Genomic DNA, 27,126 nt, shown 5'->3' with positions numbered 1-27,126 from the left:
CGCCCTGTGGAACGTGACCCCGGGGTCGGGTAGGATGCCCTCCCTGGGGAGCCGTGGTCGCACGCGCAGGAGACAGCGCGGCGGGGCCCCGCTGGCCGGGGTGGGGGTGGGGGTGTCGCAGTCCTGAGCCCACTTTCCACAGGCCGCCCCAGAGAACTCCTTCTCGCCCAGGGGCCTCCCCTCGGCCCTGGGGGCTTGCATCCGGGTGGCTCCGGGACGGTCGTCTCTTGGCTCACGGTCCGCTTCAGCGCGACCAGCTTCCCCAGGTCAGCAGAAGCTGCCACACCCAGCCCCAGCGCCCGTTACACACGCCTGTCCTGAGCCGGCGCAGGCCGCGGCTCTCCACACACCCCTGGGCTTTCTGCCCCGTCCCCTGACCTCCTGCCTTGTGACGCAGACTGGAGAGGACGTCTCAGGTCCCCCACCGCGTGACCCGTTTCTGGTCCTCACACTGGCCTCACAAGGGGCTCGTGCCCTCCTCCGTGGCCTGCGCTCTGGGGACAGGCTCCATGCTTGGTGGGGGGGGTCGTCTGATGGGGAGAAAGGTGGTCGTGGGGTTTTGCCTGTTGTTGTCTCGTTTCACTAAGAGGAAGACCAAGGCCCGGCATGGGGAAGGTGGGGCCAGGACCTGAGTCGGGCTCCTGCTGGGCAGCCAGGCTCCCTCAGCCCCCGGGGAGCATACCTGGCCAGTGACCCCGCCCCCGCCCGGCAGCAGGAGGTGGCCAGGTGGCATTCCTCTGTCCTGCTGGGAAGGGCCCCTAGAGAGTAGGGCCAACCGGGCCCAAGCCGGACTGGACAGGCTGGGACTTGGGGTGCTGTGGGCCGGCTGAGTCACAGGGAGAGGCTCTGAGTCAGCACCCCAACCCTGAGTCCCAGGCCCAGAGCTGGGGAGATGTGGCCCCTGGTGAGCCTGGGGTGGACCCCCACGTTTGGAAGGATAGCCCTGGCCCTGAGGGGGTACCGCGGGAAGGTGTGGAGTGACCCAGAAGCTGCCCCACGGCCGGGCCGCCCCGGTGACCCCCACGGGACGCTGTCTCTGTCCTGGGGCCCGGGGAGAAGGTGCTCGCAGGAAGGCAGCTGCGCCAGAGGATAAGGGGACCCTGCCGTGCCAGGAACAGAAGGCTGTCGCCCTTGAAGGGGGCATCCCTGGTGATACTGTCAAGGTGGATGCATGCGTCAGAGAGTGGCGTGGGGGCACCGGGGAGCTCGGTCGGTTAGACGAGCAGTGTTTGGTTTCAGCTTAGGTCATGATCTTGGGGTCGTGGCATCGAGCCCTGCGTGGGGCTCCTTGCCATGCTCAGAGTCTGCTTCTCTCCCTCTGCCCCTCCCCTTATCCGCACTGGCACGCTGTCTCTACAGTAAATAAACCTTTTTTTTTTTTTTAAGACTTTATTTATTTATTGGACAGACAGATCACAAGTAGGCAGAGAGGCAGGCAGAGAGAGAGGGAGAAGCAGGCTCCCCGCTGAGCAGAGAGCCCGATGCGGGGCTCGATCCCAGGACCCTGAGATCATGACCTGAGCCGAAGGCAGAGGCTTAACCCATTGAGCCGCCCAGGCGCCCCTACAATAAGTAAATCTTTATAAAAAACCAGAGGCAGGTGTGGCGAGTCGGTCGAGACGAATGGTCATGGTCTTGCTTCTGAGTGGGAAGGAGTGTGCGCTGCGCCCTTCAGTCTCGAGGGAATCTTCTGGAGCGTGGGTTCTGAGTCCATCGGGCGCATTCCTGTCCCCAGAAAGCTGGAGAAATTCCCGGGTGATGCCGGTAGCCTGGCCTGGGAATCCTCTTTAAAGGCCACGGCTGGACACCGCGAGTTATGGTCAGTTTTGGTGCAGCGAAGAACGTGACGGGAAACACTGCAGCCAGCCGGCCCGGGGAGGGCCCAGGCTCCTGTGGCTGAGACTCAGCCTGGGTGGCAGGCCACCTTCTTCGGTCTCCCGAGAGCATTTCCACCCCAGGGCCTTTGCAACTGGACCATCCTCTGCGGGATCTCTGGGCTCAGAGTCCATCTGCCCCCAAGGGGAGGGCTTCCGGGAGGCTGTCTTGCTGGCTCCCGTGGGCTTGTTTGCACTGGCCGGTTCCTTCTCGTCCCGAGTCTGTGTGCTCTGCAGCTGCCCCCAGGAGACCGTGCACCCGGAGGGGGCGCGACCTCATCCCCGCCCAGGCCGCAGCCTGAGCCTTGCACGCCACGGGCTGGGCTGTGTGTGGACCCTCGTCTGACCCCTGCCCCGGCTGCTGGTGCTCACCCCAGGGTCCCAGCGGCTGCCCGTGGGGCCACTGTTGAGGACGAGGGGCGGCAGCCGCCCAGTGCTGGACGGTGGGGTCTATCCCTGCGCGAGGGGCCGGGGGGCCTGCACCTGTGGGGATGGGGTGCCCTGCTCAGGCAGAGAGGCCCCATGTGCTGTGGCCTTGTGACACATTCCTGTCAATTAGCCTGGAATTCGGGGTGGGGGTGGGGTGGCTGCAACGTCTGTGTTTACTCATGACTTCCCTCCATCCGTCCGTCTGTCCGCTCTGATCAGCTTGGCTCTCCAGGGCTCTGGACTCTCCTGTCAGCCCGAGGGCTTGTTCGGGACCTGGGGCCTCACCGCACGCTCAGAGACCCCCAAGCCTGGGTGACGAGGGGGCATGTGGGACACGTGCTTCCATTCTGTGGATCGTTTAGTCTGTATTCTGGTTTTCGAGAGCGCGTGAGTGGGGAAGGGGCAGAGGAGAGAATCTGCGGCCGATGCCGCGCTGAGCGCAGAGCCGAGGCGGGACTTGATCCCAGGACCCTGAGGTCATGGCCTGAGCTGAAATCAAGCGTCGCTCCTCTAACCGACTGGCCACAGGCACCCCTCTTCTCCTGAAGCCCGTGATGCTCTGAAGAGCCCCCTCCCAGCTCCGGAGCTGACCCGCTGCCATGCCCGTGTCCTAGATCCTCGGTCGCCGGCAAGGGCAGGCCTGCAGCTGCTGTCCCAGGGGAGCCGTGCTCCCCACCCAGCCGGCCCGGCCCCTCCCACACCTCCGAGTGCTCTCTCCCACGAGGAGGGAGGGTGTCGCTGGGCGCGCTGGCGTCCTCACCTGCGGCTCCGGCCGGCACCTGGCACCGGCCTGAGCTGCTCCCACTCCCGGCTCTGTGCACGTCCTCACGCTGCCCAGGGCTCAGTGTGTCGGGACGTCCCTGTCTGGAGCTGACTGTCCTGTGACCGGACTGGTGGGCCGGGCGTTGTCGTCCAGGGAGGACCAGGCGGGCACAGTCATGAGGGGCAGGTCTCCACACGGGTGCACAGGCCCCTGGCTGGCCTGGTCGGCCCGTCACCGTCTGGGGGTCCCGCTCTGTGGGGAGCCCCATTCCTTGTTGTAAAGGAGGCCGGCCCGTCCCTAGGAAGGACTCGGGAGAGCCGTGACCTGGTGAGGGCCCTGGACAGCGCTAGCTCCCTGTGCCCTGTCCCCCAGTCTGGTAGGGGGCTTCCTTTGCGGGTTGCTGGCCTTGGGGACAGCATGGTGTGAGCCCCCGCCCACTGTGGTCCCTTTCTCGGCCGGCCCCGAGCTCTAGGTGGCCCAGAGTGAGGAGTATTGCCAAACCATGTCCTGGCAGACGTGGGTGGGACACCATGTGGGGCCAGGTCGGGAAGCTTCCTTCCTGGACACCCCGCCCTCCGCTTGTTTGCCTGCGGCTTCCCCAGTTCAGAGCCCCCCACGGAGGTCAGAGCCCCCCACGGAATGTGGGCCCCACCCGAGACCAGAGCCGGGCCTGGCCCTCTGCGCAGAGCACTCTGGCGGTGGCCTGCCCAGCAGGGTGGCTGGGTGCGGACCCTTCCCGGGGACGGCCCCGCGAAGCCCACACGACGGCCCCGGGCCCTGTTGCTTCCCCGGAAGCCGGGCAGGTCCTGGGTCTGCCGTGAAGGGAGCTGTTGCTGGCAGGGCGGGTTTCGTGCTTGTGCCTGGGGTCGTCTGAGCGCGTGCTGGGGCGTCCAGGCAGCCTCCCAGGGGAGAGCACAGAGATGCTGAGCCCTCCTAATGCCTCTGCCCGGCCAGCGAGGACGGGCCTGCGGCGGGATCCGCGGGTGACCCCACTTATGACACGTTGGGGTCAGTAGGTCTGCAAACAGTCCCCGAGGCCAAGCTGCCCGTGCTCCTTGCCCCCTGGCCTGCTTCCAGGCACCCAACCTGCGCGTTGGGGGGGGGGGCATGCCATCCATTGGGTCCCCAGATCCCTGGACCCCCCCGGGGTCAGCCACGCTGACAACAGGGCAGAGCCGTCCCTATGCCCCGCCTCCTCCCTTCTCAGAAGCCATCTGGGACCGGGTGTGGCTGGGAAGGCTCCCGGACATAAGCGGTCAGGGGCTCCTGGACAGGTGAGGACCAAAGGGCAGGTCTGTGGCTGGTGCCCACGGGCTCCTCGTCCCCCTTGTGGCCACCAGCCCCCCCTTGGGCCTCGGTGCAGCTTCAGGGAGCTGGCGGTAGGGGAGGGCCTGGCTGACTGCGCCGGCCCTGGCAATTCCGTGAGCCGTAAAACCAAACGTCCGGGCCGCCTGCTAATTAAACCCTTGGCCAGCAGCGCGGGGCCTGGGGCTCTTGGCTGGGCTCCCAGTAGGTAACACAGTGTCCTTGGCGTTGCTGCCGGGTCCCTGCTGTGTCCCGGGCCCCCCTACAGGGCCATGCAGGTTCTCCAGCCCTATCCTCTGCTGACTCCGGTCCACTGCCTTCCCGGGAGAGGAGAGGGCCCTCGGAAGAGCTTTGTGAACTGGGAAGGGCTTCGGCGCTGTTCCTCCCGCGGAGCTGGAGCTCTTCACCCGAGGTCGTGCCGTGGGCCCCCCGGCCCCCAGGCCTGCGGGGCGTGCTGTGGGCAGGAAGCCCCAAGGCCGGTGTGTGGCCAATGCTGGACTTGCTCGGGGGATGGAGAGGGGACCTGGGTTGGCTCTCTGGGCAGGTGCGGCCGGGGTGGGGGGGACACAGTCCCGGGGGCGTGTGCTGGAAGGTGCTTCACGGGGCACAGAGCAGGGGTGGGTGGCCCATGGGACTGGGGGTGGGAAGGTGCTTGGTGTTCCCTGAGGGCCTGTGGGCCTTGCTTGGGCTGCCAGTGTGGCCGCTGCGGCCCCCAGATCCCTGTCCCGCCCTCTGCCTTCTGCTCCTGCCCCCAGGGTGCCCACCCGCCCGCGGGGGCTCTGCCATGTCCTGCCTTCCTGTCCGCGCCACCTGTGACTACTGACCTTGTCCCCAGAAGGTGGGGGATGCTGGGCTTGGGCTGCTCACTCCCGTGCCCTGGGCCGACCTGCTGGTCCTCATCTTCCAGGAAGGTGGGGAAGATCCAAACCTGTGGCAACCTCTGGGTCAGGGTCTGGGGTCCGTGTCTATATCTGGGCTTGGGGAAGTGTGGCCACCACGTGCTGTGGGGTCAGGAGGCTCTGCTGCCGGGACAGCTATGGTGGAGGGTAACAGACAGCTCCTCTGCCACATTTCTCCCCCCACGCCGCCCCCCTACCCACTGCCAGAAGCAGGGGTGTTCATGGGTTTCTTCTCCAAGCCAAGCGAGGCAGAGCAAGCACACTCCCCGGACACCCAGTGGGCGGGGGAGGCCGCAAGACTTGGACCAGGAAACCGCACCCCCACTCCAGCAGCTGTCACCTGGGACTCTGACCTCCTGTCCCTGGGCCACCTGGTCTCCTCGGGGCTCTACCTGGCTGGCAGCAGAAGGCAGGCCTGAAAGGTGCCCACCCAGGTCAGGAGAGGCCAAGTCTCTTCCTGCCAGTGTCCTGGTGCCCCGGGGACATGGGTGACCCCCCGCACCGGCCTGCAGGCCCCGTGTGAAGGAGCCTGGCCCGCATGTGTGAGCCCTTCTCAGTCGTCCGTCTTTGGGGTCAGTTCAGTCGTGGCCACGTGGGGACACATGAGAACATTCTTCTGATGGGAGAGGGGGCCTTACGGCCAGACACAGAGGTCCTTCTGCACGGGCGGATGCTGGCAGCGACTGGGGAGCGAAACTTCCGGAACCTCTCATACACTTCGGGGTACGAATCCTGCTTCTGTTTCTGTTTGACACGTAAGGAATCTTCCTGTGTGGGTGTGGGTTCTGGGTGCCCCAGGGCTGGGCCACGGTCGCCCTCTCCTGCCCTGCGCCAGGCGCTGTTCCCATGGCCATGGTCCGTGCACTGTTGGGGTACCCGTCCCCAGCTGAGGAATGAGGCAGAGCGGGGACGGAACCAGCTGACCAGATCCAGTCCTTGGGCTCTCTGGTTTCGCGGAAGCCCAGAGGAGGGTGAGACCAGTTTGCTGGTCCGCAGGCCACCCAGCCCTCGGCCTCAGCCCGCATCCCTGGGACCCAGGGGTCCAGGCCGGGTGCTCAGGGCCCCACCCCAGCGGGAAGAAGTGCCCGCCCTCCCTCTGGGCCCTGCCACGGCTGGGAGGGGCTGCAGGGTAGGGGACAGCTCTGTCCCAGCCTGGCGCCCTCACCCTGGCCACCGATGGGTGCCCCCGCAGACCCGGCTGTCCCCGCCCCGCGTGTCTCCTGCAGGCTGTCCTGTCTAGGCCCCCTGGAACCGCACTGTTCCTGACGGGCGGGGGTGGGAGTCCCGGTCCCGGACTCAGTTTCCTCATTTGCGCGTCAAGGCAGCCACGCGCCCCTCTTAGGGGCCCCGAGACAGTGCTGACCCCTGTGTGCCCTCCGCCGTCCAGGCCTCCTGGCCTCTCCCAGGGACGCTGTTCTTTCAGCTTCCACACTGTTAGGGGACATGGCGTGATATCAGGGCCACTGCCCCATGTCAGCTGGGGCCCCCGTGAGCCCCTGGGGTCCCCGAGCCCATAGTGGCTTTTGCCCAGACCCATTCACTCTGCGGCTGCTCCCCGGGGGGCGGTGCTGGCCTGTGTGTCCTGCGGGCAGTGCGCTTCCCCGGCCCCTTGCTTCCTGGAGCCTCCCTTCGCATGGGCCTGGAGACACCCGCCTGCGTCCCCGAGGACCCTGCCAGCCTGGGTAGTGTCTCCCTGCCACCCCCACAGTCCCTCCTGCTGCGCGTGCTGTGTCAGCCTGCTCTACAGATAGGGGAGCTGAGGCTCGGAACTCAGGTTCCCACAGGAGGGCTGGGGTGGGGAAGGTCTGGGCCCACCTGACCCACAGGCCAGCCTCGGGGGACACGTTCCAGGAACCGTGTGCGGAGTGGGGTGTGTGCGGTCTCCCTGGAGACCTTGGGGTCTAGCCCTCTGCAGGGAATGTCCTTGCTGGGCCGCGTGGGGTCCCGCAGGCTTGCTGGCCCTCCGCCTCCCCTTCCTGACCTGGCGGTGGCTGAGACCAGGGGTCTGTGTCTCCCCTGTCCAGACCCCAGTTCCTCCACCTACAGGAGAAGGGTCCTGTGGGGCTCTTGCTGGATAGGACTTCCGGGCTCCGGCAGGCTCCACGAGGGTATTTAAAGGGTTAAGCATGTGCTCTGGGTGAGGGGTCCTGGCAGGAGGGAGCCCTTTCCTGCCCAGCAGGGCTCTCTCTCCCCACCCCCAACCTATTGTTCCTGGCATAGGAAAAGGCATATTTCCCCCATGAGGTCACTGGCCGCTCTGGTGGGGAGGTGGGAGCTGCCTGGGCAGCTGTTCCCTCCCCTGCAGCTCCACGCCTGTCTTCTCCGCTCTAGCCTGGGGTGACCAGCGCCTCCGCCCATCTCCCCTCGTCTTAGCTGGTCTTCAAGGCCAGAGGAAAGGCCACCGCCTCCAGGCAGCGCTCTAATGCCTGGGCCTTCTCTGCAGGGACAGGCACTTCACCACAGCCTCCATGGCTGCTTGGCGCGTGCCCGGAGCCCTGGACGCTGGCTGCAGAGCCAGGAGCCTGGACCTAAGTCCTGCCTGGACCTCCACGGGAGTCCTTCGCCTCTGAGACATTCCCCGTCCGCATCTGGACAGGAGGACAGCCGAGCAGGCTGCCCCTGCTCCCCGGCCTGTCCCCAGCCCCTGCTAGCAGGGGGAGGGCTGTCGGCTGGGAATAGGACCCGAGCCCCTTCCCTTCCACCGGCCACACCGCTGCCCTGCCAGCGCTGGGAGCCAGCGGGCCACGGTTCCCCGCTCACGCCTCCACCCCGGCCCGGCATCCAGGAGGGCTGTCTGGGCGCCACCCGCCTGCCGGGTACCAGCTCCCTGGCTGGGCCGATGCCAGAAGAGCAGTCAGGGACGGCTCACGGGCCTTCTCTGGGCGGGCCGGGCGGGCCGCCCCCCAGACATCCCGGGGTGCCTCGGGGAGCTGGAGACCCAACCCCTGGGGCACGCACAGACCCCCCCTTTCTTGCTGTGTCCCCATCTGCATGCGTGCTGGGTGCGCGAGTGAAGGAAGGAGTGAGAGGCTCCGGGCTGCAGGGTGGGGGTCACCTGGCGTCCCTGCCCCGCCGGCCGCGCCCCGGCCCTCTGACCTCTGACCTCTGACCTTGCTGTCCCTGGCGCTTCGTCTCTGACCTCCTGCTTTGGGCAGATGAGCTTCTCCGAGACGCTCTCCTGCTTAGCCCGGGTGTGGGGAGAAGACTAGGGCCACATGCCTTGGGCTCCACCAGCAGCAGCAGATGGGCTCCCCCTGCCCCCGGATTTGAGTTTCTGACGCCCTTGCTGGTTGTTTGTTTATTTTGGTAAAACACACAGAACATGGGGCGCCTGGCTGGCTCAGTCGGTAGGACACACAACTCTTTTTTATTGTTAAATTGTATTTATTCATTCTGGAGTAATCCCTACACCCCACGTGGGGCTGAGCTCACGACCTCAGGGTGGAGAGTCCCCCGTTCCTGCCCCTGAGCCAGCCCGGCAGCAGGCACGTGAGTCTGGATCTCGGGGTTGTAAGTTCAGGCCCCATGTCGTGTGTAGAGAGCACATAAAATGAAAAAAAAAAAAAGATACAAAGCATAAAATTGATCATCTTAACCATTTTTTAAAAAATTTTATTTTTTTGAGAGTGAGAGCGCGAGCTGGGGTGGGGCAGAGGGGAAGCAGGCTCCCCCCGGAGCAGGGAGGCCAGTGCGGGCTCCAGCCCAGGACCCCAGGATCATGACCTGAGCCGAAGGCAGACCCTTCCCTGACCGACCGCCCAGGCGCCCCCGTCTTCCCCACGTTCAAGCGCGTGGTTCAGTGACGAAGCGTTTCTCAATATGGCACAGCCGGCTCGGCCACCGGTCCCCAGAGCGCGACGTCTGAAGCCCGACCCCGGCCCAGCCTTGGGCCGCTCCCGGGCCAGGCCCAGGCCCAGGGAAAGGGAAGGCAGGGGTCCTGGCCCCGCTGCGGGCTGTGCGGTGCCTCCGGGAGCCTCCCCGCTGCCCGCACAGCAGTTGCCCTCCTGGGCCCCCCCCTCCGCCCCCCACCCCGCCCCTGTGTGCCGGGGGCCCTCCCCCAGCCATGCGTAGCCCCTCTCCCCCGCGGGTGTTCCCAGAGTGTCCCGCGGCCTGCCAGGTCCGTCCTCAGGGGCAGGTTAGTTGGGCGGACGAAGGACTAATGGACACACAGATGCGTGGCTGGCAGCGGGGCCGTGGGGAGGACAGACGCCGCCTGGCTGCTCGGGCGGGTGCCACCCTCCCTGGGGATGGGCCAGGGCTGGCACTGTGGCGTGGGGAGAGGCCGAACCTGGGCCTGGAGAGTGCAGCCCTGGATGGGACTTTAGAAGCCTTTGCCGTAAATGCTTTTCCCTCCCGCTCTGGGGCCGGATCAGCTGGATTTGTTTTAGAAGGAAAATCCGCAGTTGCTGCGAACCTTCCTTCTGGTGAGCCGGTGGCAGCCGCGCGTGCAGTGGCAGGAGCCCGCGTCCAGTCCGGGGCTCGGTCACCAGCGTCCCAGCCCCGAGCCCTGCCCCTCGCCTCACCCTTCTGCGGAGCCCTCAGGCAGGTCGTGTGAAGCCCATTGTAGCGACATGGAAACTGAGGCCTGGGCCACGGTGGCCACGCAGGCTGCAGGGTCAGGGGTCTGCCCCCCTCGCTGGGGCTCCTGCTGCCCCCTCCTCTCAGCTTCTCTGCCACACCCCAGGGCCTGGTCAGGGCCAGGTGGGACAGGGGACACGCAGGCATAGGCGTGCGCAGCCCTGCTGTGACCCTGGGCCTGGCCGTGGGGTGGGGTGTTGGGCGGGTTGTGGGGGACTCCACGGCCTGGGTTCTGGTGGAGCCAGCCCCTGCTCTGGCACAGTGAGAGAAAAGGCGGGAACAGGCTGTGGGCACGCGGGCAGCTGTCACGGGGCAGCCAGGAGCCCGGCTGACGGCCACGAGTGCCACGGGTGCGGCTGGGAGGCTCACTCGACAGCCAGCAGCATTGTGTGTCCGCTGAAGCCGGAAGATTTTATTTTACTCGTTTTTTGAAGATTCATTTGTTTTAGGGAGAGACAGCCCGAGCGGGAGGGGCAGGAGAGAGAGTGTCTCACAGACTCTGCTGAGCGCGGAGCCTCACGCGGGCCTCGATCTCATGACTCTGAGATCGTGACCGGAGCTGAAACCGAGTCGGACGCTTCACCGACTGAGCCCCGCAGGTGCCCCTGAAACTATAAAATGTTTAAAAAAAGGAGGAAAAGTAAGTTCGCGAAGTCAGCCTCCTTGTCCGAGGGGATGGTGGGGCGGCGTGTGCCCGAGTCGCGCGCAGCAGAATGAGCTGTGGCTCCGAGCGGCCGGTGACTAGTGTTTGTCGGGACGCCGTACGACAGCGTGTGAATCCTGAGACGTGACAGGTCACAGGTTAGCAGGGTTGCTCTGGCCGCAAGGAGCTGGCATCCAGGTGGGAGACGAGAGGTGATGGGGGGCAGTGTCGGGGGGCAGTGACGGGGGACAGTGCCAAGGGCAGGGTGTTAGAGTGATGCGGGCAGTGACGCCCAGTGGGCTGGGGACCACTGGTGGGCTTGATGTCCGGGGGTGATGTTGGGGGTGATCAGGTGATATTTGGGGGGTGGTGCTGGGGGGGGTGATGGGGACAATCAGGGGTGACGTCTGGGGTGTGGCCGCCCTGCGGTGTGGCCGTGCTAACTGCCGTCTCTCCCCGCAGCTTGCCTGGCCCGCTTCAACGCCCTCTCTCTGGTCTACCTGCTGTTCCTGCTGCTGCTGCCCTGGCTCCCGGGCCCCTGTCGACACGGCATCCCAGGTAAAGGGCTTGGACGCTGGCTCCTGCCAGGTGGGGGCACTGGGGGCCTTGGAGTGCTTTGTCCACAAGGACTGGCCAGACGGGCATGGGGTGGGGTGCATGTGCCCTCCGCAGAAGCCCTGGGCGGTTTAGTGGCCAGGGCAAAGGACGAGTGGCCCCAGGTTTCATTTTTCCTGTGCCTGCCCCGGACTAGTTTCAGCATCTCCTTCCTGGCTGCGTGTCACAGGGGCATGCTGGAGGTGGTGGGGGTCATCGGACAGATCCCCCTTGTTCCCAGGGCGGCCTGTCTCCCTGCGGGCTCCCTCTCCCGCTCCCCACCCTGGGCCTGGCGAGGCTCCGGCCGACCCCTTACTTCCGGGTGCAGCCTCACTCCCCTGACCCGAACCGCCCCCCATGTCAGGCGCCGTGCTGTCTCTGCCTCCTCTGTTCCCCAGATGAACAGACGGGGGGACGCCCTCGGGAACTGCACCCCCAGGAGGCGCTGAACCTGGGCTCGGGGCAGGGAGCCGTCCAAGAAGGGCTGGGAGCAGAGAGGCCGGCTCAGGGGCCCCGGGCTGGAGGGGACGGGGCTGTGCCCTGCCCCCTGCCCCGTGGCGCAGGCAGGCCCCCCGTGAACAGGGGTGGATGGGGTCCAGATGTGCTGAAAGGACCCTCCAGTCTGGGCTCCTGCCGCCTGCCCGCTCCGAGCTTCAGGGTCCGGTTCCCCGGCTTTCGGGGAGGGGAGTGTGCAGGGGCACATCCCCAAAGGCTGCTCTGCCCTCGGTAGGCGGGAAGGCCCCCTCCGTGTTGGACGGGGAAGAGAGGTTCCCAGGCTCGAACAGGGGTCCCTGAGCGAAGGCGGCTGTCCGCAGCAGGAGAGCCAGTGCCTGGCAGAGACGCGTGGGGAAGCAGCCCCGCAGAGCCGAGCACCGGCTTGGCCGGGACGGCTGAGGACCCGTGAGCGAGACAGGCCCGCAGACGCAGCCTCCAGGAGATGCGGGTGCCGCTGGCTGGCTGCTTCGGGGTCTTGGGGGCTGGGGCAGCACCCCCTCCCCAACTCAGGCCGGAAGTCGGGAGACCAGCTGGGCCTCCTGGGCCAGGCTCGCAGCATCACAGGGCTGGTTCCTTCTGGAGGCTCCAGGGGAGGGTCCGTTTCCTCGTCTTTCTGGAGTCCTGGGGGCACCCACGGCCCCTCTGTCCATTGTCCCGGCCGGCAACGGACCATGGAGTGTCACCTCGTGCCTCTGACTCCGGACCCTATCAGGCTCCCTCCTTGCTGGGGCGCCGGGCTTGCAGTCCAGGCGGCATTCTGGGAGCAGAGGACTGCAGGGGCTTCGGCGGGGGCAGGGCTGAGAGCCGCCGGGGCCCCAGGCCAGCCCCTCGCCCAGGCCGGCGCTTCGCAGCTGCCCACGGTTCCCAGCTCAGGCGCCAGGGCTCACCTCCCACAGGGCCCTCCCCTCCCCTTCCCCAGCGCCCCTCTCCTGCCATGGGCCGTGGGGGCAGGCGGGCCCTGGCCGGGGCGGCGGCCGGGTGGGGAGACTCCCCTGCCTGCCCTCTGTCCGCCCTCGGACGCCCTTCAGGAACAGGGAGGTGGAAAAACCAGGTGGATTAGGGGAACCCGGAGACCCGCCCGTGCCCGGGAGCCTGCCCTCGAGCATAGGGTGTGTAGGGGCTCGGCCTAAGCTGCCACTGGTGGAAGGTCTGACACCGCCTGGGCCCGGAGGGTGCTGGCCCCTGGCCCCGACCCACATCCCCACCCAGGGGGGGGACACCGCAGCCTGTGCCTGAGGAGGCGTGGGTTGCCTCGGGGCGGCTCCAGTTTTTGTCCTCTGGTGGGCAGGGCTGGGGCGGGGCAGGGGTCAGTACCAGTCGTCCCCTTAACACTTAGGGACTTAAGACCCTGTCTTTGCCTTAGAACCCTGCCCCCCAGGCTTCCTGGCCCCCCAGGAGCTGGTGCCTGCGGCTCTCCCTGGGGCCTGGCGGGGAGGGCCCGTGTGCTCAGCTCCGTGAGCAGGCAGCACCGTGAGGGTCCCTGGTGTGTGTCGCGGGGGAGGGGCGTGGGTCCCCGTGTGTGACTGCTCATCCGTCGGGACGCAGGCGTCCTGTGATCTTAGGCTTGTGGGGAGAGCTCACAACCCAGGCTCTGCCCTGTCTCCTTCCCCCACTGCTCCCCCCAAGCGCCTTCTTGCTGCGGCTGCTGCACCCCCTCCCCAGCGTCCCAGAGCACGTCCTCCCGAGGCCCCCTGCACACCCCGGGAGCCAGGCTCCTGTCGGCGTGGGGGGGTGAGGTCTGCAGGCGGCTGGTGTAGACCCCACGCCTGGCCCGAAGGAGAGGCTGCGTGCGCAAGGCCCGTGGGGACGGCAGTTTGCGGGCTGGGCCAGGGTGGCGGGGGCAGCGGGGGGTCCCAGAGGTGAAGGACGGGGGTCCCAGAGCTGGGAACGGGGGTCCCTGTGGAGGGGACTGTCAGGCTGGTTTTGGGGGGGCTCCAGGACTTCTGCTTTTGGGGTCCCCAGCCTGCCAGCCCTATTCTTGTTCCCCCGAGGGCCTGAGTTCTTGTCCCTGTTCCTGCAGGAGGGGTGGTTTCCGCCCCCCCCCCCCGATGCCCACAAGGGGCGCGGGCTGCCAGGACCCCCCCCCAGCAGCCGGAGCCGCTGCTCTGTGCTCTGTGCCCCCTCCCCTGCCGGACCTCCCCCCACCCTCCGGGCCGCCCTTCAGGAGTGGATCTCCGGGGGGTCGCGGTGGAGTTCAGGTGGGCAGCGTGGGACGGCCCCCAGCGTCGGTGAGTGGGGTCAGCAGGCCAGGTCAGGCGCGGATTTCCCAGCCTCCTGCCTCTCCCCCGTCACACACTCACCAGCCCTGCCCGGGAGATGGAACCACGCGGCCAGCGCTCTGGGCTTGGTGGTAGCTTGTGGTCCAGGACACGGTGTGGCCACCCCAGGAGGGATCTTGGGAGGAGAGGTCAGTGGGGACGTGGTGACGCCTGACACTGCTGCATGGTGTCGGAGAGGAAGCCGGTCACAGGGGAGTCCGGTGGGGTCCCCTCCTGCCGGGGGCCCCTCCCGGACCGACCGGTTTCCGGGTGTATGAGGAGCCCGGCAGCCTGGCACTGGCAGCCTCAGGCCCAGCAGTACCGTGAGGCCGACCCCAGGGCGTCCCCAGGCGGTCCCCAGGCATCGGTGGCCCCGAGCAGGGTGCGACCCTGGGGGCCAGCAGGGGTGCCTCTGGTGGGCCGTGTGCCCCCACTGGGGCTTCCCGGGTCTGCAGGAGCGGCTGAGCCCTGCCCCCACCCACGCAGGTAGCCCTCCGCCCCCCCAGTTGGGAGGCCTCAGCCTCCCCCCGGTCTTGGCCCGTGCTCCGAGCAGAGCTGCCCAGACAGGGCCGAGCGCCAGACGTTCTGTTCATTTTCCGTCTGTCCCTCCCAGCGCTCTGCCCGCTCCACCCTGCTCTTCCCTCCGCTCACCCCTGCCCCGGAGCGGTGGAGGCAGGGAGGGACCTAGACAGGAGCAGCCGAGAGGTCATCTGCGCTGCCTGGGCTGCTGGGGCTCCCCTGCTCTCTCTGAGCCGGGCTTCCCTCTGCAAGGCCAGGGGGCAGGGGGTGAAGGCCCAGCACTCGCGGGGTCTCCCCTGTTGGGCCCTCCCGGGAGACGGCCTGGAGCAGGGATCCCGAGCCCCGCAGCCTCAGGCGGGAGCGAGTATGACACCCGTCCCCGAGCCCGGGGTAGGGGGGTCCGGCGGCGAGGAAAGCGTCCGCGGCCCGAGTCCTGACGACAGGTTCCAGAGCTCCGCGTGGGCGTCCGGGTCAGCTTCCTGCACGGGGCGCGAGCCGCCCGCCCGCTCAGAGCTGAGGTGGCGACAGGACTCTGCTGGCCCCCACGCGCGGCCGGTGCGCAGACCCCTCCCCGCAGCCACGGCCTCCCTGCTCGTGCCCAAGGCACACGGGGCCATTGTCTGGGGCCGCCCGTGCCCGCGCCGGGGTCCCGGGGCCCAGCTCCTGGAATCGGTTTCTCCCCGCCCTAGTGGGCTCTGGGGGAACTCGGGGCCCCCCGGATGATGAAACGAGGCCCCTATCCCAGCCTCACGCCTGCCCGCTCCGCCCGCAGGCCACACTGGCCGCCTCCTCCAGGCCCTGCTGGTTTTCAGCCTCCTCTTCCTGGCGGCTCACCTGACCTTCCAGATATGCCTCCACACCGTGCCCCGCCTGGACCAGCTTCTGGGACCCAGCTGTGAGTATCCCTGGGTCGGGATGGCCTTCCCGAGCTAGCCAGGAGCCCGGGGAGACGGGGGGACTGCAGCGCTGGGGAAGTTCCCCGCTGTGCCTCACACGGGCCCTGAGTGCCCGTCTCCAGCTCCCGTTCACCCCACGTGGCCCAGGTTCGTGCCGGCTGGTCCTCATTCCAGACCCCCGAATCTCCCAGCATCTGTCTCTGCAGCGAACAGACTGGCTGGGGCACCGGTGGCCCTCCGCGCCCTGCCCAGTGCAGCCCTGTGCCCTGCGTCCTGCGTCCTGCGGACAGTGTCTGCGGCTGGTGCCCGCTGTCTCAGCTGCAGGCGGGCTCGGCTGAGCCCTGCGGCCCCGCAGCCCCGCACAGCCTGGGTCCTGTCCCGCGTCGCTCCCCGCCCTGCCCCCGCTTCCATTCCGTGGGGACGGTGCCCGTCCTGCTGTTTAGAAGCGGGGCCACGGAGAGAAGCCAGGCGCCTCGGGGGTGCCGTGGCCCCGGTGGCTCCCGCACAGGCCTCCCCATTCCGGCCCCCACGACTTAGGCCTCAGCTCGCGGCTGGGAGGCCCCGTTTGTGCCGGGTGGGACGCATGGGCCTTCGATGCCTCTGGCTCTCCTTGGCTGCGCCTTCGTTCCCTACCGGTGAAGGCGACCTTCTGCGAGCTGCCCCGAGCCCAGCCACGTCCCGTGACCGCGGGGCTCCCAGGGCCTCCGGGCGGCAGGGAGTAGGGCTGCGTGGCGCTCGCTGCCTGACCCCGCTCCGTGTCTCTCCCGCAGGCGGCCCCTGGGAGAGCCTCTCCCGGCACGTGGGGGTCACGAGGTAAGCGCTCCTTCCCTCCCCGGGTCCCCCATCCTCCTCCCCGGCCCGGCACCTGCCTTCCCCGACCCACCGTGGGCTCTCCCTGCCCTTCCCAGGCTGGACCTGAAGGACATCCCCAATGCTGTCCGGCTGGTGGCCCCCGACCTTGGTGTCCTGGTGGTCTCCTCCGTGTGCCTTGGCCTCTGTGGGCGCCTCGCCCGGGACACGCAGCGGAGGCAGTGCGCCCAGGAGCTGGTGAGGGCTGGAGGCGGGCGGGCCGCGGGTGCTGGGGGACGCCGTTCCTGGCTCTGTCCGTCAGAGGACAGTTTCACTTTTTCTTGACACAAATGTGGACTTTTCGTTGAAAAAGCGTGTGCTTGCTGTGAGGAGATGAGGCATGGGAGGTGTGTGTCCCCTCTCTGGGACGCGGGGCCGAGTGGTGCCGTCCGTGTGCCTTTGAGACTTGGTCCTAGCAGGAATCCATCCCAGGGACCTCAAGTCAGGTCTGTGCCTTCAGCAGCTGTTCCAGGGGGTCCCTCCAGGCCACAGGGAAGGAGGGACTCATCACTGCAGGGAGTGACCTGCTGGCTGTCAGGGAGCTCCCCTCCATGTTGGGGGCAACTCAGTCTGCCCCTGACCCCAGCCTAGCGGGCAAGGCTGGCACCTCACTTTCAGAGGGGGAACGGGAGCCTGCAGCTCAGGTTGCAGGCACTCGTGGGGCTTGGGACCACCCTGTGCCGTCCCTCGGGTGCCCTCCCCCCGTGGCCCCCGTCCCCTCCCCGGGGAGGGCGTGCGCGCTGCTCAAGCTCCCGCGGCCTCTGGTTTCCCTATTCGTGGAACCAGGGCTTCCCAGAACAGCTCTGCCACGAAGGGGACTGGCTCTGTCTAAAATCTGGGGTGGGACAGGCCGGGGCGGGAAGGAACAGCCGCTGCGTGTGGCCTCCACGGCCCGGAACTGCCTTGCTGGCGTTGGGGGCTGGACCCTGGTCTGCCCCGTGACTGGGACAGGTCACCTCGTCTCTGTCTTCAGTGGCTAATGAGAGCCTGCGCCGTCGTGTTGACCCGGGGTGGCTGGTGTAGACAACCTGAGTGAGGTTGGGGGCAGGGACCCGCCACAGGTGTGGGCTTTAAAGCCCAGGGCCACGTGTGCACACACATGACGCCCCGCACAGTTGCCCGTCACACGCACGGACAGGCAGGCGCTTGGGGTCGGGCCAGCTGCAGGGGCACGGGGCGGGGAGAACAGCAGAAGCTCCCGCCAAGGCCCCTGTGGCGCCAGAAGGAACCGCGGGGCCGGGGCCGGGGCTGGGGCCGGGACACCCGGAGCACCTGCCTTCCCGCCTAGCAGCAGCCTCCGCCGTTCCCACAGACGCCGACTTTCCACAGGCGCTCAGATGCCGTTGCAGGGCCGCGGCCAGCTGTGGCGGGGTGCGCTCCGGCCTGGCTGCTGTCCTGCTCCCCTCTTCGCCTCGCCTGCCCCTTCCCTCCTTCCGGGCTCGGCCTAGGGGCTCCTCCCTGGGGCCTCCCCACCCCCCAGGCTCTGTGAGGGCAGGACACGTCTGGTCCCCACCCTCAGGCCCTCAGGGGACAGAGGCACAACAGAGAGGTTAGGGCACTTGCCCAGGGCCGCGCAGCTAGGAGGCACGAGCCGGTGGGAGCAGGTCGGTGGGAGCAGGTGGTCCGGCTCCCATGAGCGCGGCTGAATGCCGAGTGCCATCCGCTGGGAAGGGCACGGGCATGGCGCCCGTTTAACAGGTGGGAACTGGGGCGGGGGGGCGCTGGGCGCCCAGGGAAACAGCTTCGCTCTGGGCAACCTTGAAGGGGGCCAGGGAAGGAGGCCCTGACCTTGGTGAGGCCTGGCAGGCCGCCCGCCCCTTGCCGTCCAGGGACCCCACAGTCAGCAGAAAGGGAGCAGGGTCACACTGGGGGGCCGCGGGGTCTCCTCCGCACCCCCGTTCCTCTGTGTAAGGGGAAGTGCTCCGCCGGCCCGGGGACTGAGGGGCGCGGACCGGAGTGCGGGGCTGCCGTGTGCGGGCCGCCTTCCTCCTCACAGTCCCCACTCGGGGCCTCCAGAGCCAGGGTTCCAAGGACACGTGTGGGAACCTGGGGGCCCCCAGGCTAGAGGGGAAGATAAAGAAGAGGCACTTGTGGGGTTCTGGAGTAGCGTGAGGCCCGTCTGCAGGGGTCAGTGGTCTCGAGGGCCAGGCCTGGCGGGAGCGTCTTGGGGTTGAGGCGGGCAGCCTCTGGGAAGGCTGGTGGCAGGCAGACCTCTGGGTCCAGAGCACGGCGTGGCCACACCCGGCCAGCAGCCTCTCCCCACTGGGCGGCTCCAGTGCCATGTCCCCGATTTCTGCCCCTTCTCGTGACCCCGGCAGGATGATGATGACAGGGAAGTGGACGGTGGCTCCCCAGGGGGGCCTCAGGGAGCCCCGGCGCCGGCCCCCGCACGGAGGTCCCGGCTGGCCACCCGGTTCCAGATCACAGCACACTGGCTGCTGGTGGCCGCGGGACGGACCCTGGCCATCGTGCTGCTCGCATTAGCAGGTACCCGCGGGGCCAGGGACGGGGACCCCGGCAGCATCTGCCGCGCGGGGAGGGTCTCGGCAGCCCGCCAGCCCCCCGTGGGCCACAGAGACCCCACCGCCCCGCCCCGCCCCGCAGGCATCGCCCACCCCTCCGCCTTCTCCAGCATCTACTTCCTCGTCTTCCTGGCCACCTGCACCTGGTGGGCCTGCCATTTTCCCATCAGCCCCCTGGGCTTCAGCGCGCTCTGTGTCACCGTGGGCTGCTTCGGTGCCGGCCACCTCGTCTGCGTCTACTGCTACCAGACGCCCTTCGCCCAGGCCATGCTCCCCCCTGCCGGCGTCTGGGCCAGGTGAGGCTCCCCGCACAGGCCCCATCCCCCCCACCTCCGCCCCGGCCCTGGCTTCCCGGCCCCCCCGGGTCCCCCACGGCCGGCACACAGTGGCTCGCCCTCCCTGGCAGGGTGTTTGGTCTCAAGGCCTTCGTGGCTCATGGCAACTGCTCCAACGCGCTGGTCCTCGATCCAAGCCACGACTGGCCCATCTACGTGAGCCCTGGCATCCTGCTGCTTCTCTACTACACCGTGGCCTCCCTCCTCAAGCTGCACCTGCACCAGCCCCTGGACCAGGTGAGCGCCCGGGGCCAGCGCCCTCTGCCAGTCTTCGCCCCCGACGCACCCCGTCAGGGGTGGGAGCTGAGCTCCAGCTGGTCTCTGCAGAGGAAGGAGGCGGCCAGGAGCCACGAGGAGCAGGAGGTGGAGCTGACCCAGGTGGACCAGTGGCCCCGGGGCCAGGCCAGGGCTGCAGCCACCAAGGAGGAGGGGGCTGCCCAGGTGAGGAGCCCAGCCTGGGCCGCGGCCCTGGAGCCTGCCTGCCCGAGGGCCGGGCTCACGGGGTCTCATCTTGTCTCTGCAGCACATGCTGCCCCCGGCCACGGGCTCAGACTGCGGCACCGACAGCTGCACCGTGCACGACCTGACCGGCCACAGCCCCGTTCGCCAGTGCCCCTGTGAGTGCCGGATGTCCCTGGCTGCCCAGGGACACCGCCTTCTGCAGGTGCACTGGTGCTGCCCCCTGGTGGCCAGGGGTGGTCTTGCTCCACTGACCTCCAGCTGCGAGGTTTGGGGGCCACCCAGGGGCCACCCAGCCACCACCCCCCCCCTCCGCCGGGAGCATGGGGTCAGGCGGGTGAGTGGGACTAGGGACGGCCAGGGACCAGCGTCACACAGGAGCCCAGCCCTTTGCTGGCATTTTCTGCCCCTAGCGCCCCCTGTTCCACACTGGCCGCTGCCTTTGAGGGCAGAGTTTGTGGTGGCCGAGGGGCTCCCCCTGTTGATGGTGGAGCTTCCCAGCTAGGGTCCAGCTCCCTGGTGACCTCTGTCCCCTCCCCCTTCAGTGCAGCCCAGACTGGCAGAGCCTCGAGAGACGTCTGCGCTACACAGCCTGGGTCACCTCATCTTGGACCAGAGCTACGTGTGTGCCCTCATCGCCATGATGGTAAGGAGCAGCTGGCCTGGGCCCCTCCTGCTGGTTCTCTCGGGATGTGCTGGGAGGCGGCTGGTGGCCCACATCCCGCAGAGCCTGGTGCCTCGTGGTCAGAAACGGAGCTGTGTCCTGATGGGCTGTGAGCGGGTGTGTGCGTGTGCCCGTGCGTGCGTGTGGTGTGTATGTGCCCACATATGCAGAGTGGGTGTGTGCCCGTGTGAGCGTGCATCTCGTGCCCCCGGGCTTTAGGCCGAGGACGCGCGTTGGCTTCCCCGTCTCGGGGCTCGGCGGGGGGAGCAGGCCCCGGGGAGCGGGGCCAGCGGAGCGGGGCCGGGTGTGGGCAGGCCGGGCCGTGCAGCCCCGCCCAGCAGCCCTGGCCCGCCAGGTGTGGAGCATCACGTACCACAGCTGGCTGACCTTCGTGCTGCTGCTCTGGGCCTGCCTCATCTGGACCGTGCGCAGCCGCCACCAGCTGGCCATGCTCTGCTCGCCCTTCATCCTGCTCTACGGGCTGGCGCTCTGTGGCCTGCGCTACGTGTGGGCCATGGACCTGCGTCCCGAGCTGCCCACCACCCTGGGCCCCGTCAGCCTGAGGCAGCTGGGGCTGGAGCACACCCGCTACCCATGCCTGGACCTTGGCGCCATGGTGAGAGTCCCCCTCCCACGTCCCCCTCCTGTGGTGAGTGTCCCTGATGAGGCTGTCAGCTCCCTTGCCAGCTCCCCTGTGGACATGGCACCTCCGGGAGGGCAGGGCCTGTCCGCTGTCCGTGGGGTTCTGTGCCACCAGTACGGAGCGGCGGTCCCATGCCGCGCCTGCCTCTCCGTGCAGCTCGTGTCCCGGTGTGAGGCCGGCGTGTGCAGGGCACCGCTGTGTCCTGACGTCTGTGCCCCTGCGGGCGGGGGGGGTCGGCCAGGTTCCATCTCCCCAAGTGCCAGGGGGTCGGTCTGGGCCCGCAGGGAGACGGGTGCCCGGCGCTGTCCCCGGTCCGCGTGTTCGCGGGGGTCCGGCCGCCCCCGTTGACTGGCCCCCGCCCCGCCCCAGCTGCTGTACATGCTGACCTTCTGGCTCCTGCTGCGCCAGTTCGTCAAGGAGAAGCTGCTGAGGAAGGCGCACGGCCCTGCCGCGCTGACGGACGTCGCCGTGGGGGACGCAGGTGAGGGCTGGGGCCACTGCGGGGGGTGGGGGGCGGCACCCTCCTACCTGTCCAAAGCCATGACCCCGCTGCCCCCCGGCTTGACCCGCAGAGCCCAGGCGGGCGGGGACGCTGCTGCGGAGCCTGGGGGAGCTGGTGAGCGGGCTGTACGCCAAGTACTGGATCTACGTGTGCGCGGGCATGTTCGTGGTGGTCAGCTTCGCCGGCCGCCTGGTCGTCTACAAGATCGTGTACATGCTGCTCTTCCTGCTCTGCCTCACCCTCTTCCAGGTGCGGCGGGCGGGCGGCGGGGCGGCGGGCACGGCCCCCGCGTCCCCGGGTCTCACCGCGCCCCCCCCCCAGGTCTACTACAGCCTGTGGAGGAGGCTGCTGAAGCTGTTCTGGTGGCTGGTGGTGGCCTACACCATGCTGGTGCTCATCGCCGTCTACACCTTCCAGTTCCAGGACTTCCCCGCGTACTGGCGCAACCTGACGGGCCTCACCGACGAGCAGTGAGCGGGCCGTGCGGGGCCGGGGGGGTGGTGGGCGGTCGGGGGCCGGCGGTCGGGGGCCGGCGGTCGGGCAGGCGCCGCGGCTGGCGGGTCTGACCGCCGTGCGCCCCGCGCCAGGCTGGGGGACCTAGGCCTGGAGCAGTTCAGCGTGTCGGAGCTCTTCTCCAGCATCCTGGTGCCCGGCTTCTTCCTGCTGGCCTGCATCCTGCAGCTGCACTACTTCCACCGGCCCTTCATGCGGCTCACCGACCTGGAGCGCGTGCCCCCGCCCGGCCGCTGCCTCCCACGCTGGGCCCACAGGTGCGCGGCCCCCCTGGGTGCGGACGGAGCCCCAGGCGCACGGCGGGGGCCGGGGGCCTGCAGGATGCCCCCCCCCGCCTTGGCACAGAGGGAGGAAGGGAGGGGGAGGGAAGGCCGGTGGGTTCGCACGTGTGGCCAGCGGATGGGGACAGAACATGGCGGGGGCGCCGGCGGGGCTTTCTTCCCCCGGCACACGCCACCCCTCGCCCCCAGGCGGAACGGGAGGGGCCCGTGGGGACGAGCGTGGCATCTGGGGTAGGAAGTGATGCTTTGGGGCCCCCCCTAGGCAGGATCCGGTCAGTGGGACCCCGCTGCTGCTGCAGGAGGACGCTGGGGAGGAGGGGCCGGTGAGCCCGGAGGGCCCCTGCCCGGCCGTGCAGGGCCCGGAAGGTGAGTCCCCCGGGCAGGCCTGGCGTCCCTCTGTCCCGATCCCTGTGGGCCCCCCTTGCTCACGGCCTCACCCCGGGGTCTGCAGCCAGCAAGTGGGGCCTGGTGGCCGAGCGGCTGCTGGACCTGGCCTCCGGCTTCTCGGACGTCCTCGCCCGCGTGCAGGTGCTGCTGCGCCGCCTGCTGGAGCTGCACGTCTTCAAGCTGGTGGCTCTGTACACCGTGTGGGTGGCCCTGAAGGAGGTAAGGACGGGCTGGACACCCCCCCTTTGGAGCACGGTGTGGGGGCCTCCCTGGGGGTGCTGCCGCGCCCGCCCCAGCCTGCCCGCCGTCTCCCAGGTGTCGGTGATGAACCTGCTGCTGGTCGTGCTCTGGGCCTTCGCCCTGCCCTACCCGCGCTTCCGGCCCATGGCCTCCTGCCTGTGCACTGTGTGGACCTGCGTCATCATCGTGTGCAAGATGCTCTACCAGCTGAAGGTCGTCAGCCCCCACGAGTACTCCAGCAACTGCTCTGAGGTGCGGCTGCAGCACGCCCCCACCTCCCGGGCCTACGGGCCCCACGGGGACAGCCCTTGAGCTCAAGCTGGTGGGGACTAAGGCGGGGAGGGGGGCTTCGCCCTCTGTTCCCCTGCCAGCCTCTGCCTGGGCCACCTTGTCCCCAGACATGCTGTCCCCTTCCCTGTTAAGGTCGGTCACAGGCTGACGGCCCACCTGTGTCCCTGGTGGGGGTCACCATGGTCTGGCCTGGACCTGTCCAGAGTTGTGGCTGACGTTGGCTGGGGGCCGGGTAGGGTGGGCCGTCCTGGGGTCACTGTCTAGTTCGTGGAGTGTGGGGTGCAGGTGCTGATTCTCCCCTCCCCCAGCCCCTGCTCAACAGCACCAACCTGCAGAAGACAGAGATCAGGCAGTCCCTGCTGTACCGGGGGCCCGTCGACCCTGCCAACTGGTTTGGGGTGCGGAAGGGCTTCCCCAACCTAGGCTACGTCCAGGTGAGCCAGGGGCCGCAGGGTCATGGGGCCGGGGGTTGGGGGAGCCGGGTGGAGCGTGACCCCAGCCCCCCGCCCCAGAACCACCTGCAGGTCCTGCTGCTGCTGGTGTTCGAGGCCATCGTCTACCGGCGCCAGGAGCACCACCGCCGGCAGCACCAGCTGGGCCCACTGCCTGCCCAGGCCGTGTGCGCCGACGGCACCCGCCAGCGGCTGGACCAGGACCTGCTTGGCTGTTTCAAGTACTTCGTCAACTTCTTCTTCTACAAATTTGGGCTAGAGGTGAGGCTGTGTCAACCCTCACCCCCTCTCCGGGCAGGACCGGGGGCCCATGGCGCCCTCTCTGTGGGCTTTGCTGGACATCTGCAGGGTGCAGACCCTCTAGGGCCTCTTGGGGTGGGGGGGGGACACAGGGGAAGGACCTCCCAGAGGCCGGACCTGTCCTCACAGAGTAAGGGGTGGGCATCTGGGGCCTCGGCTGGACGCTGTGTCAGGCGTCTCCAATGGGCTTGGGACTTGCTGAGCCGGGCTTCTTCCCCACCCCTCTCCGGCCCCGCATGGTGGAGGTGGGACCTGCACTAGGACGGTGTGGGCCGCGGGCGGCTGCCCCCACCCCACCCCCTGGTCTGCCCAGAAGTGGGGAGCGGAAAGTCCTACAACCCCAGCAGCTTACTGTGCACCCCCGTCCCCCACCACCCCCAGATCTGCTTCCTGATGGCCGTGACCGTGATCGGGCAGCGCATGAACTTCATGGTGATCCTGCACGGCTGCTGGCTGGTGGCCCTGCTCACCCGCCGGCACCGGGCCGCCATCGCCCGCCTCTGGCCCAACTACTGCCTCTTCCTGGCGCTGTTCCTGCTCTACCAGTACCTGCTGTGTCTGGGCATCCCCCCGGCCCTGTGCCTCGGTGAGCTGGCGGCCAGCACAGCGGGGTCCGGCGTGCCGGGCGGCGGCTGCGGTATCCCCGGGGAGCGGGAGGACTGGCCCCTTCCCGTTCCTGGGTGTCCAGTGTTTGTTTTTTCCCGGCGTTCTATTGGGAATGATTCAAAGCAATCAGGGAAGTTGGAGGTGGCACGCGAGGGGCAGCCGTGCCCTCGTCAGGGGCCACACAAGAGTCTGTGAGCCCCACACCCTGAGGATGGGGGCCTGGGCGAGGGACGGCACGGCCATCCGTCCTGCTCGGCCCCCAGACCTCACCTCGTCTTCTGGGGGGCCGTGGTGGTGCTCTGCCCCTGGCCGTGCTCTGCTCTGGCCCCCTCTGCTCTGGGTGGTTTCTGGCCCGTGGGTTTGCCGGCTGCTCCTGCTGGGGCCGGCACAGCACATGGAGGTACAGTCTCCCTGGCACGGCCTGCACCAAGGAGTGCAGTTGTCCATTGGGTGCTCCCGGGTCCCCAGCGCCCCCAGGGCAGGGACCACTGCCCCCTGAACCGTCCGCATGCGCCGTGTCCACGTCCACTGACTCCTGGGTGGGCCGTGGACGTTCTCGCTGTCTGGGTGCACTTGTCACCAGCTGGTCTGTGGAAGGGGGTGTGTCTCTCTCCCGCTTCCAGTGCCTTCCCCTGCTGCCGCGCTCCGTCCGCGGCTCTGAAAGGCCCATTGTGGCCTCCCCGTGGGCCCGGGCGGGTCAGATGGAGGTGTTCGCACCCCACATCCCTGCCCCACACGGCGGCCGCTGACGGGACGATGTCCACTGTGGCTTTGTCCGGGATGTCGTAGAACGGACGCTGCAGCATGTCACCCGGCATCAGGCTCGTCGGCTGAACGCCTTTGTCTTTGGGTCTGTCGTTCGCTCCTGTTCCGTGAGCTGGTTTAGACCCGGGCACACAGGATTGGCACCATAGGCCCTTCCCGAGGGCCCTTCACCAGGCTGGCTGTCCTGGGCAGCGTGTTCTCTCCTCCGTGCTGGCTCAGCCCCGCAGTGTGCCTGTTAGGGCCTCGCAGCCGTCGAGGAGCCGGGACGGGGACCCTGTAGGGAGTCTCTCTGCCCAGGCCATGATGCCCTTCAGGCGGGCACACCGCAGCCGAGAAGCATCTGGTTCCACGGGGCCGGCATGTGTCCTCTTGGGGGCCGTTCCCTGTCCCTTGGGGGCAGTGCTGACTGCAGGTTCCCCCGAGGCCCTGCACACATCCTGTTCCTCCCGGACCCCCGGGCTGACTGCAGCCTCTGTCGGCGGAGACGCCTGGCGTCACCCGCTGGGTTTAATACTGGCGACTTTTTCTGCTTCTGCGGTTACGGGTCCTTCGTGTCATCTGGCGTGTTCTCCAGCCCCTCTGATACGTCCTCTGCTTCCTCTGGTGTGTCTTCTGTCCCTGCTGAGGTGTCCTCTGTCCCCGAGGGGCCCACTAGCTCTGGCCTGTGGGGTCACTGGGTGCTGCTGCTTTGTCGTTGGTTCCGGGAGCCCCGGCACCGTGGCAAGCCCGCTGCCTTCCGGGCACACCCTCCCTGCGCCTGCAGATGGCCCTGCCCTGCCCGCACCCTCCATCCAGCCCGGAGCCCTCTCTGCCCCGTGGAGCGCCCCTTCCTGTCCCCTCAGGCCGAAGCAGAGAAACGAGATCCAGGCCCCCGGGGTGCTTGATGCTTGGGGAGCTTTTTTTCAGGCAAAACACGGTTTCCAGGCGTCTCGGGTGGGCTCCTGTCTTCCCGGTTCCTAGGGGTCTGTCACACACGGGTTGTCTTGTCTTGGTTGCTCCGGGAGGCGTGCACCAAAGCCACCTCTGGGACCTTCCGTGTGTCCTCCACCACCCGGCAGCCTGCCTGGGACTCCCCGGCTGCTCCGCGCAGGTTTCCTCCCTGGGGCCGGGGCCAGTGGATGCCTGAGGAAGGCGCTCGAGTCTCTGCTGTGTGCTGCGAGCAGGAGAGGGGGTGTTTGGAGACTGTGAGGCATGAGGGTGGGGGCGGGAGTGAGGCCCGCGGGCCTGCGGTGGGATCCTCACATGCTCCCTGTGCCCGCAGATTACCCATGGCGCTGGAGCCAGGCTGTCCCCATGAACTCGGCGCTCATCAAGTGGCTGTACCTGCCTGACTTCCTCCGAGCCCCCGACTCCACCGGCCTCATCAGTGAGTGCCCGCACCTTGGGCCTGCAGGCCCCACAGGAGGGCACGGAGGTTCTGCACGGGCAGGCCTCGAGCTGAGCCCCGCCTTTGCCAGCCAGGCACACGGCGTCTAGGCCTCCCCGGCCAGCTAGCCTGTGGGTCTCCGGAGGGGCCGTGCCCCACGACGGTGCCCCGTCCTCCGGGGACGTCTCCTGAGACAGGCTCCCCTCTCCCATGTACACCCGGCCACACAGACCTGCGCGGTGGGGGCGGGGTGGGCGCCGATGCCTCCGCGGCGTGGGGACAGGTACCGCCGACAGGCACATCCCCCGGTGTCCGTGCTCACGCGTGGACATCGCGCTCCCCTGGAGAGCCCCCGCAGGCACTCACGGGGGCTTCTGGCCGGCGTGCGCTGTGCCCCGTGTGGCCAGCGGTCTCCCGTGTGCCCGCAGGCGACTTCCTGCTGCTGCTCTGCGCCTCTCAGCAGTGGCAGGTCTTCTGCGCCGAGCGCACAGAGGAGTGGCAGGTCATGGCCGGTGTCAACACTGACCGCCTGGATCTGCCGCTGGGCGAGTCCCGCGACGTCCCCAACTTCCTCTACTGCAGGTGCGTCTGCCCTGCCCGCCAGCAGCGCCTGCGCAGGGCCGGGGCTCATGGCGCAGGGGGCGCGTCCCACGAGCATCCCGGGTCTGAGGCCGCTGGGAGGGGTGAGGGTGGCCCGG

At 68.3% G+C, this 27,126-nt stretch overlaps 1 protein-coding gene across 6 annotated transcripts in view; it reads left to right on the top strand.

The window, feature by feature from the left end:
* Positions 1-27,126, top strand: part of PIEZO1 (piezo type mechanosensitive ion channel component 1) — a 48,893-nt gene that overhangs the window by 12,438 nt on the left and 9,329 nt on the right. For all 6 annotated transcript variants that reach the window (XM_045076433.1, XM_045076434.1, XM_045076435.1 and 3 more), the window contains exons 2-24: positions 10,954-11,049; positions 15,130-15,252; positions 16,024-16,066; positions 16,162-16,300; positions 18,421-18,589; positions 18,707-18,920; positions 19,031-19,196; positions 19,287-19,400; positions 19,483-19,576; positions 19,964-20,064; positions 20,438-20,698; positions 21,095-21,206; positions 21,298-21,476; positions 21,549-21,697; positions 21,815-21,997; positions 22,284-22,387; positions 22,473-22,627; positions 22,724-22,900; positions 23,248-23,373; positions 23,452-23,652; positions 24,073-24,277; positions 26,324-26,428; positions 26,857-27,010. In XM_045076433.1, the coding sequence (XP_044932368.1) occupies positions 10,954-11,049; positions 15,130-15,252; positions 16,024-16,066; positions 16,162-16,300; positions 18,421-18,589; positions 18,707-18,920; positions 19,031-19,196; positions 19,287-19,400; positions 19,483-19,576; positions 19,964-20,064; positions 20,438-20,698; positions 21,095-21,206; positions 21,298-21,476; positions 21,549-21,697; positions 21,815-21,997; positions 22,284-22,387; positions 22,473-22,627; positions 22,724-22,900; positions 23,248-23,373; positions 23,452-23,652; positions 24,073-24,277; positions 26,324-26,428; positions 26,857-27,010 (3,370 nt within the window). The remainder of the gene's footprint in view (positions 1-10,953; positions 11,050-15,129; positions 15,253-16,023; positions 16,067-16,161; positions 16,301-18,420; positions 18,590-18,706; positions 18,921-19,030; positions 19,197-19,286; positions 19,401-19,482; positions 19,577-19,963; positions 20,065-20,437; positions 20,699-21,094; positions 21,207-21,297; positions 21,477-21,548; positions 21,698-21,814; positions 21,998-22,283; positions 22,388-22,472; positions 22,628-22,723; positions 22,901-23,247; positions 23,374-23,451; positions 23,653-24,072; positions 24,278-26,323; positions 26,429-26,856; positions 27,011-27,126) is intronic.

Source organism: Mustela putorius, unplaced genomic scaffold, assembly GCF_011764305.1.
Source record: "Mustela putorius furo isolate JIRA1106 unplaced genomic scaffold, ASM1176430v1.1 tig00000174_pilon_pilon_pilon, whole genome shotgun sequence".
NCBI classification, from domain to species: domain Eukaryota; kingdom Metazoa; phylum Chordata; class Mammalia; order Carnivora; family Mustelidae; genus Mustela; species Mustela putorius.
Note: the sequence above shows the minus strand (reverse complement) of the source record. Positions and strands in the feature narration are given on the sequence as shown.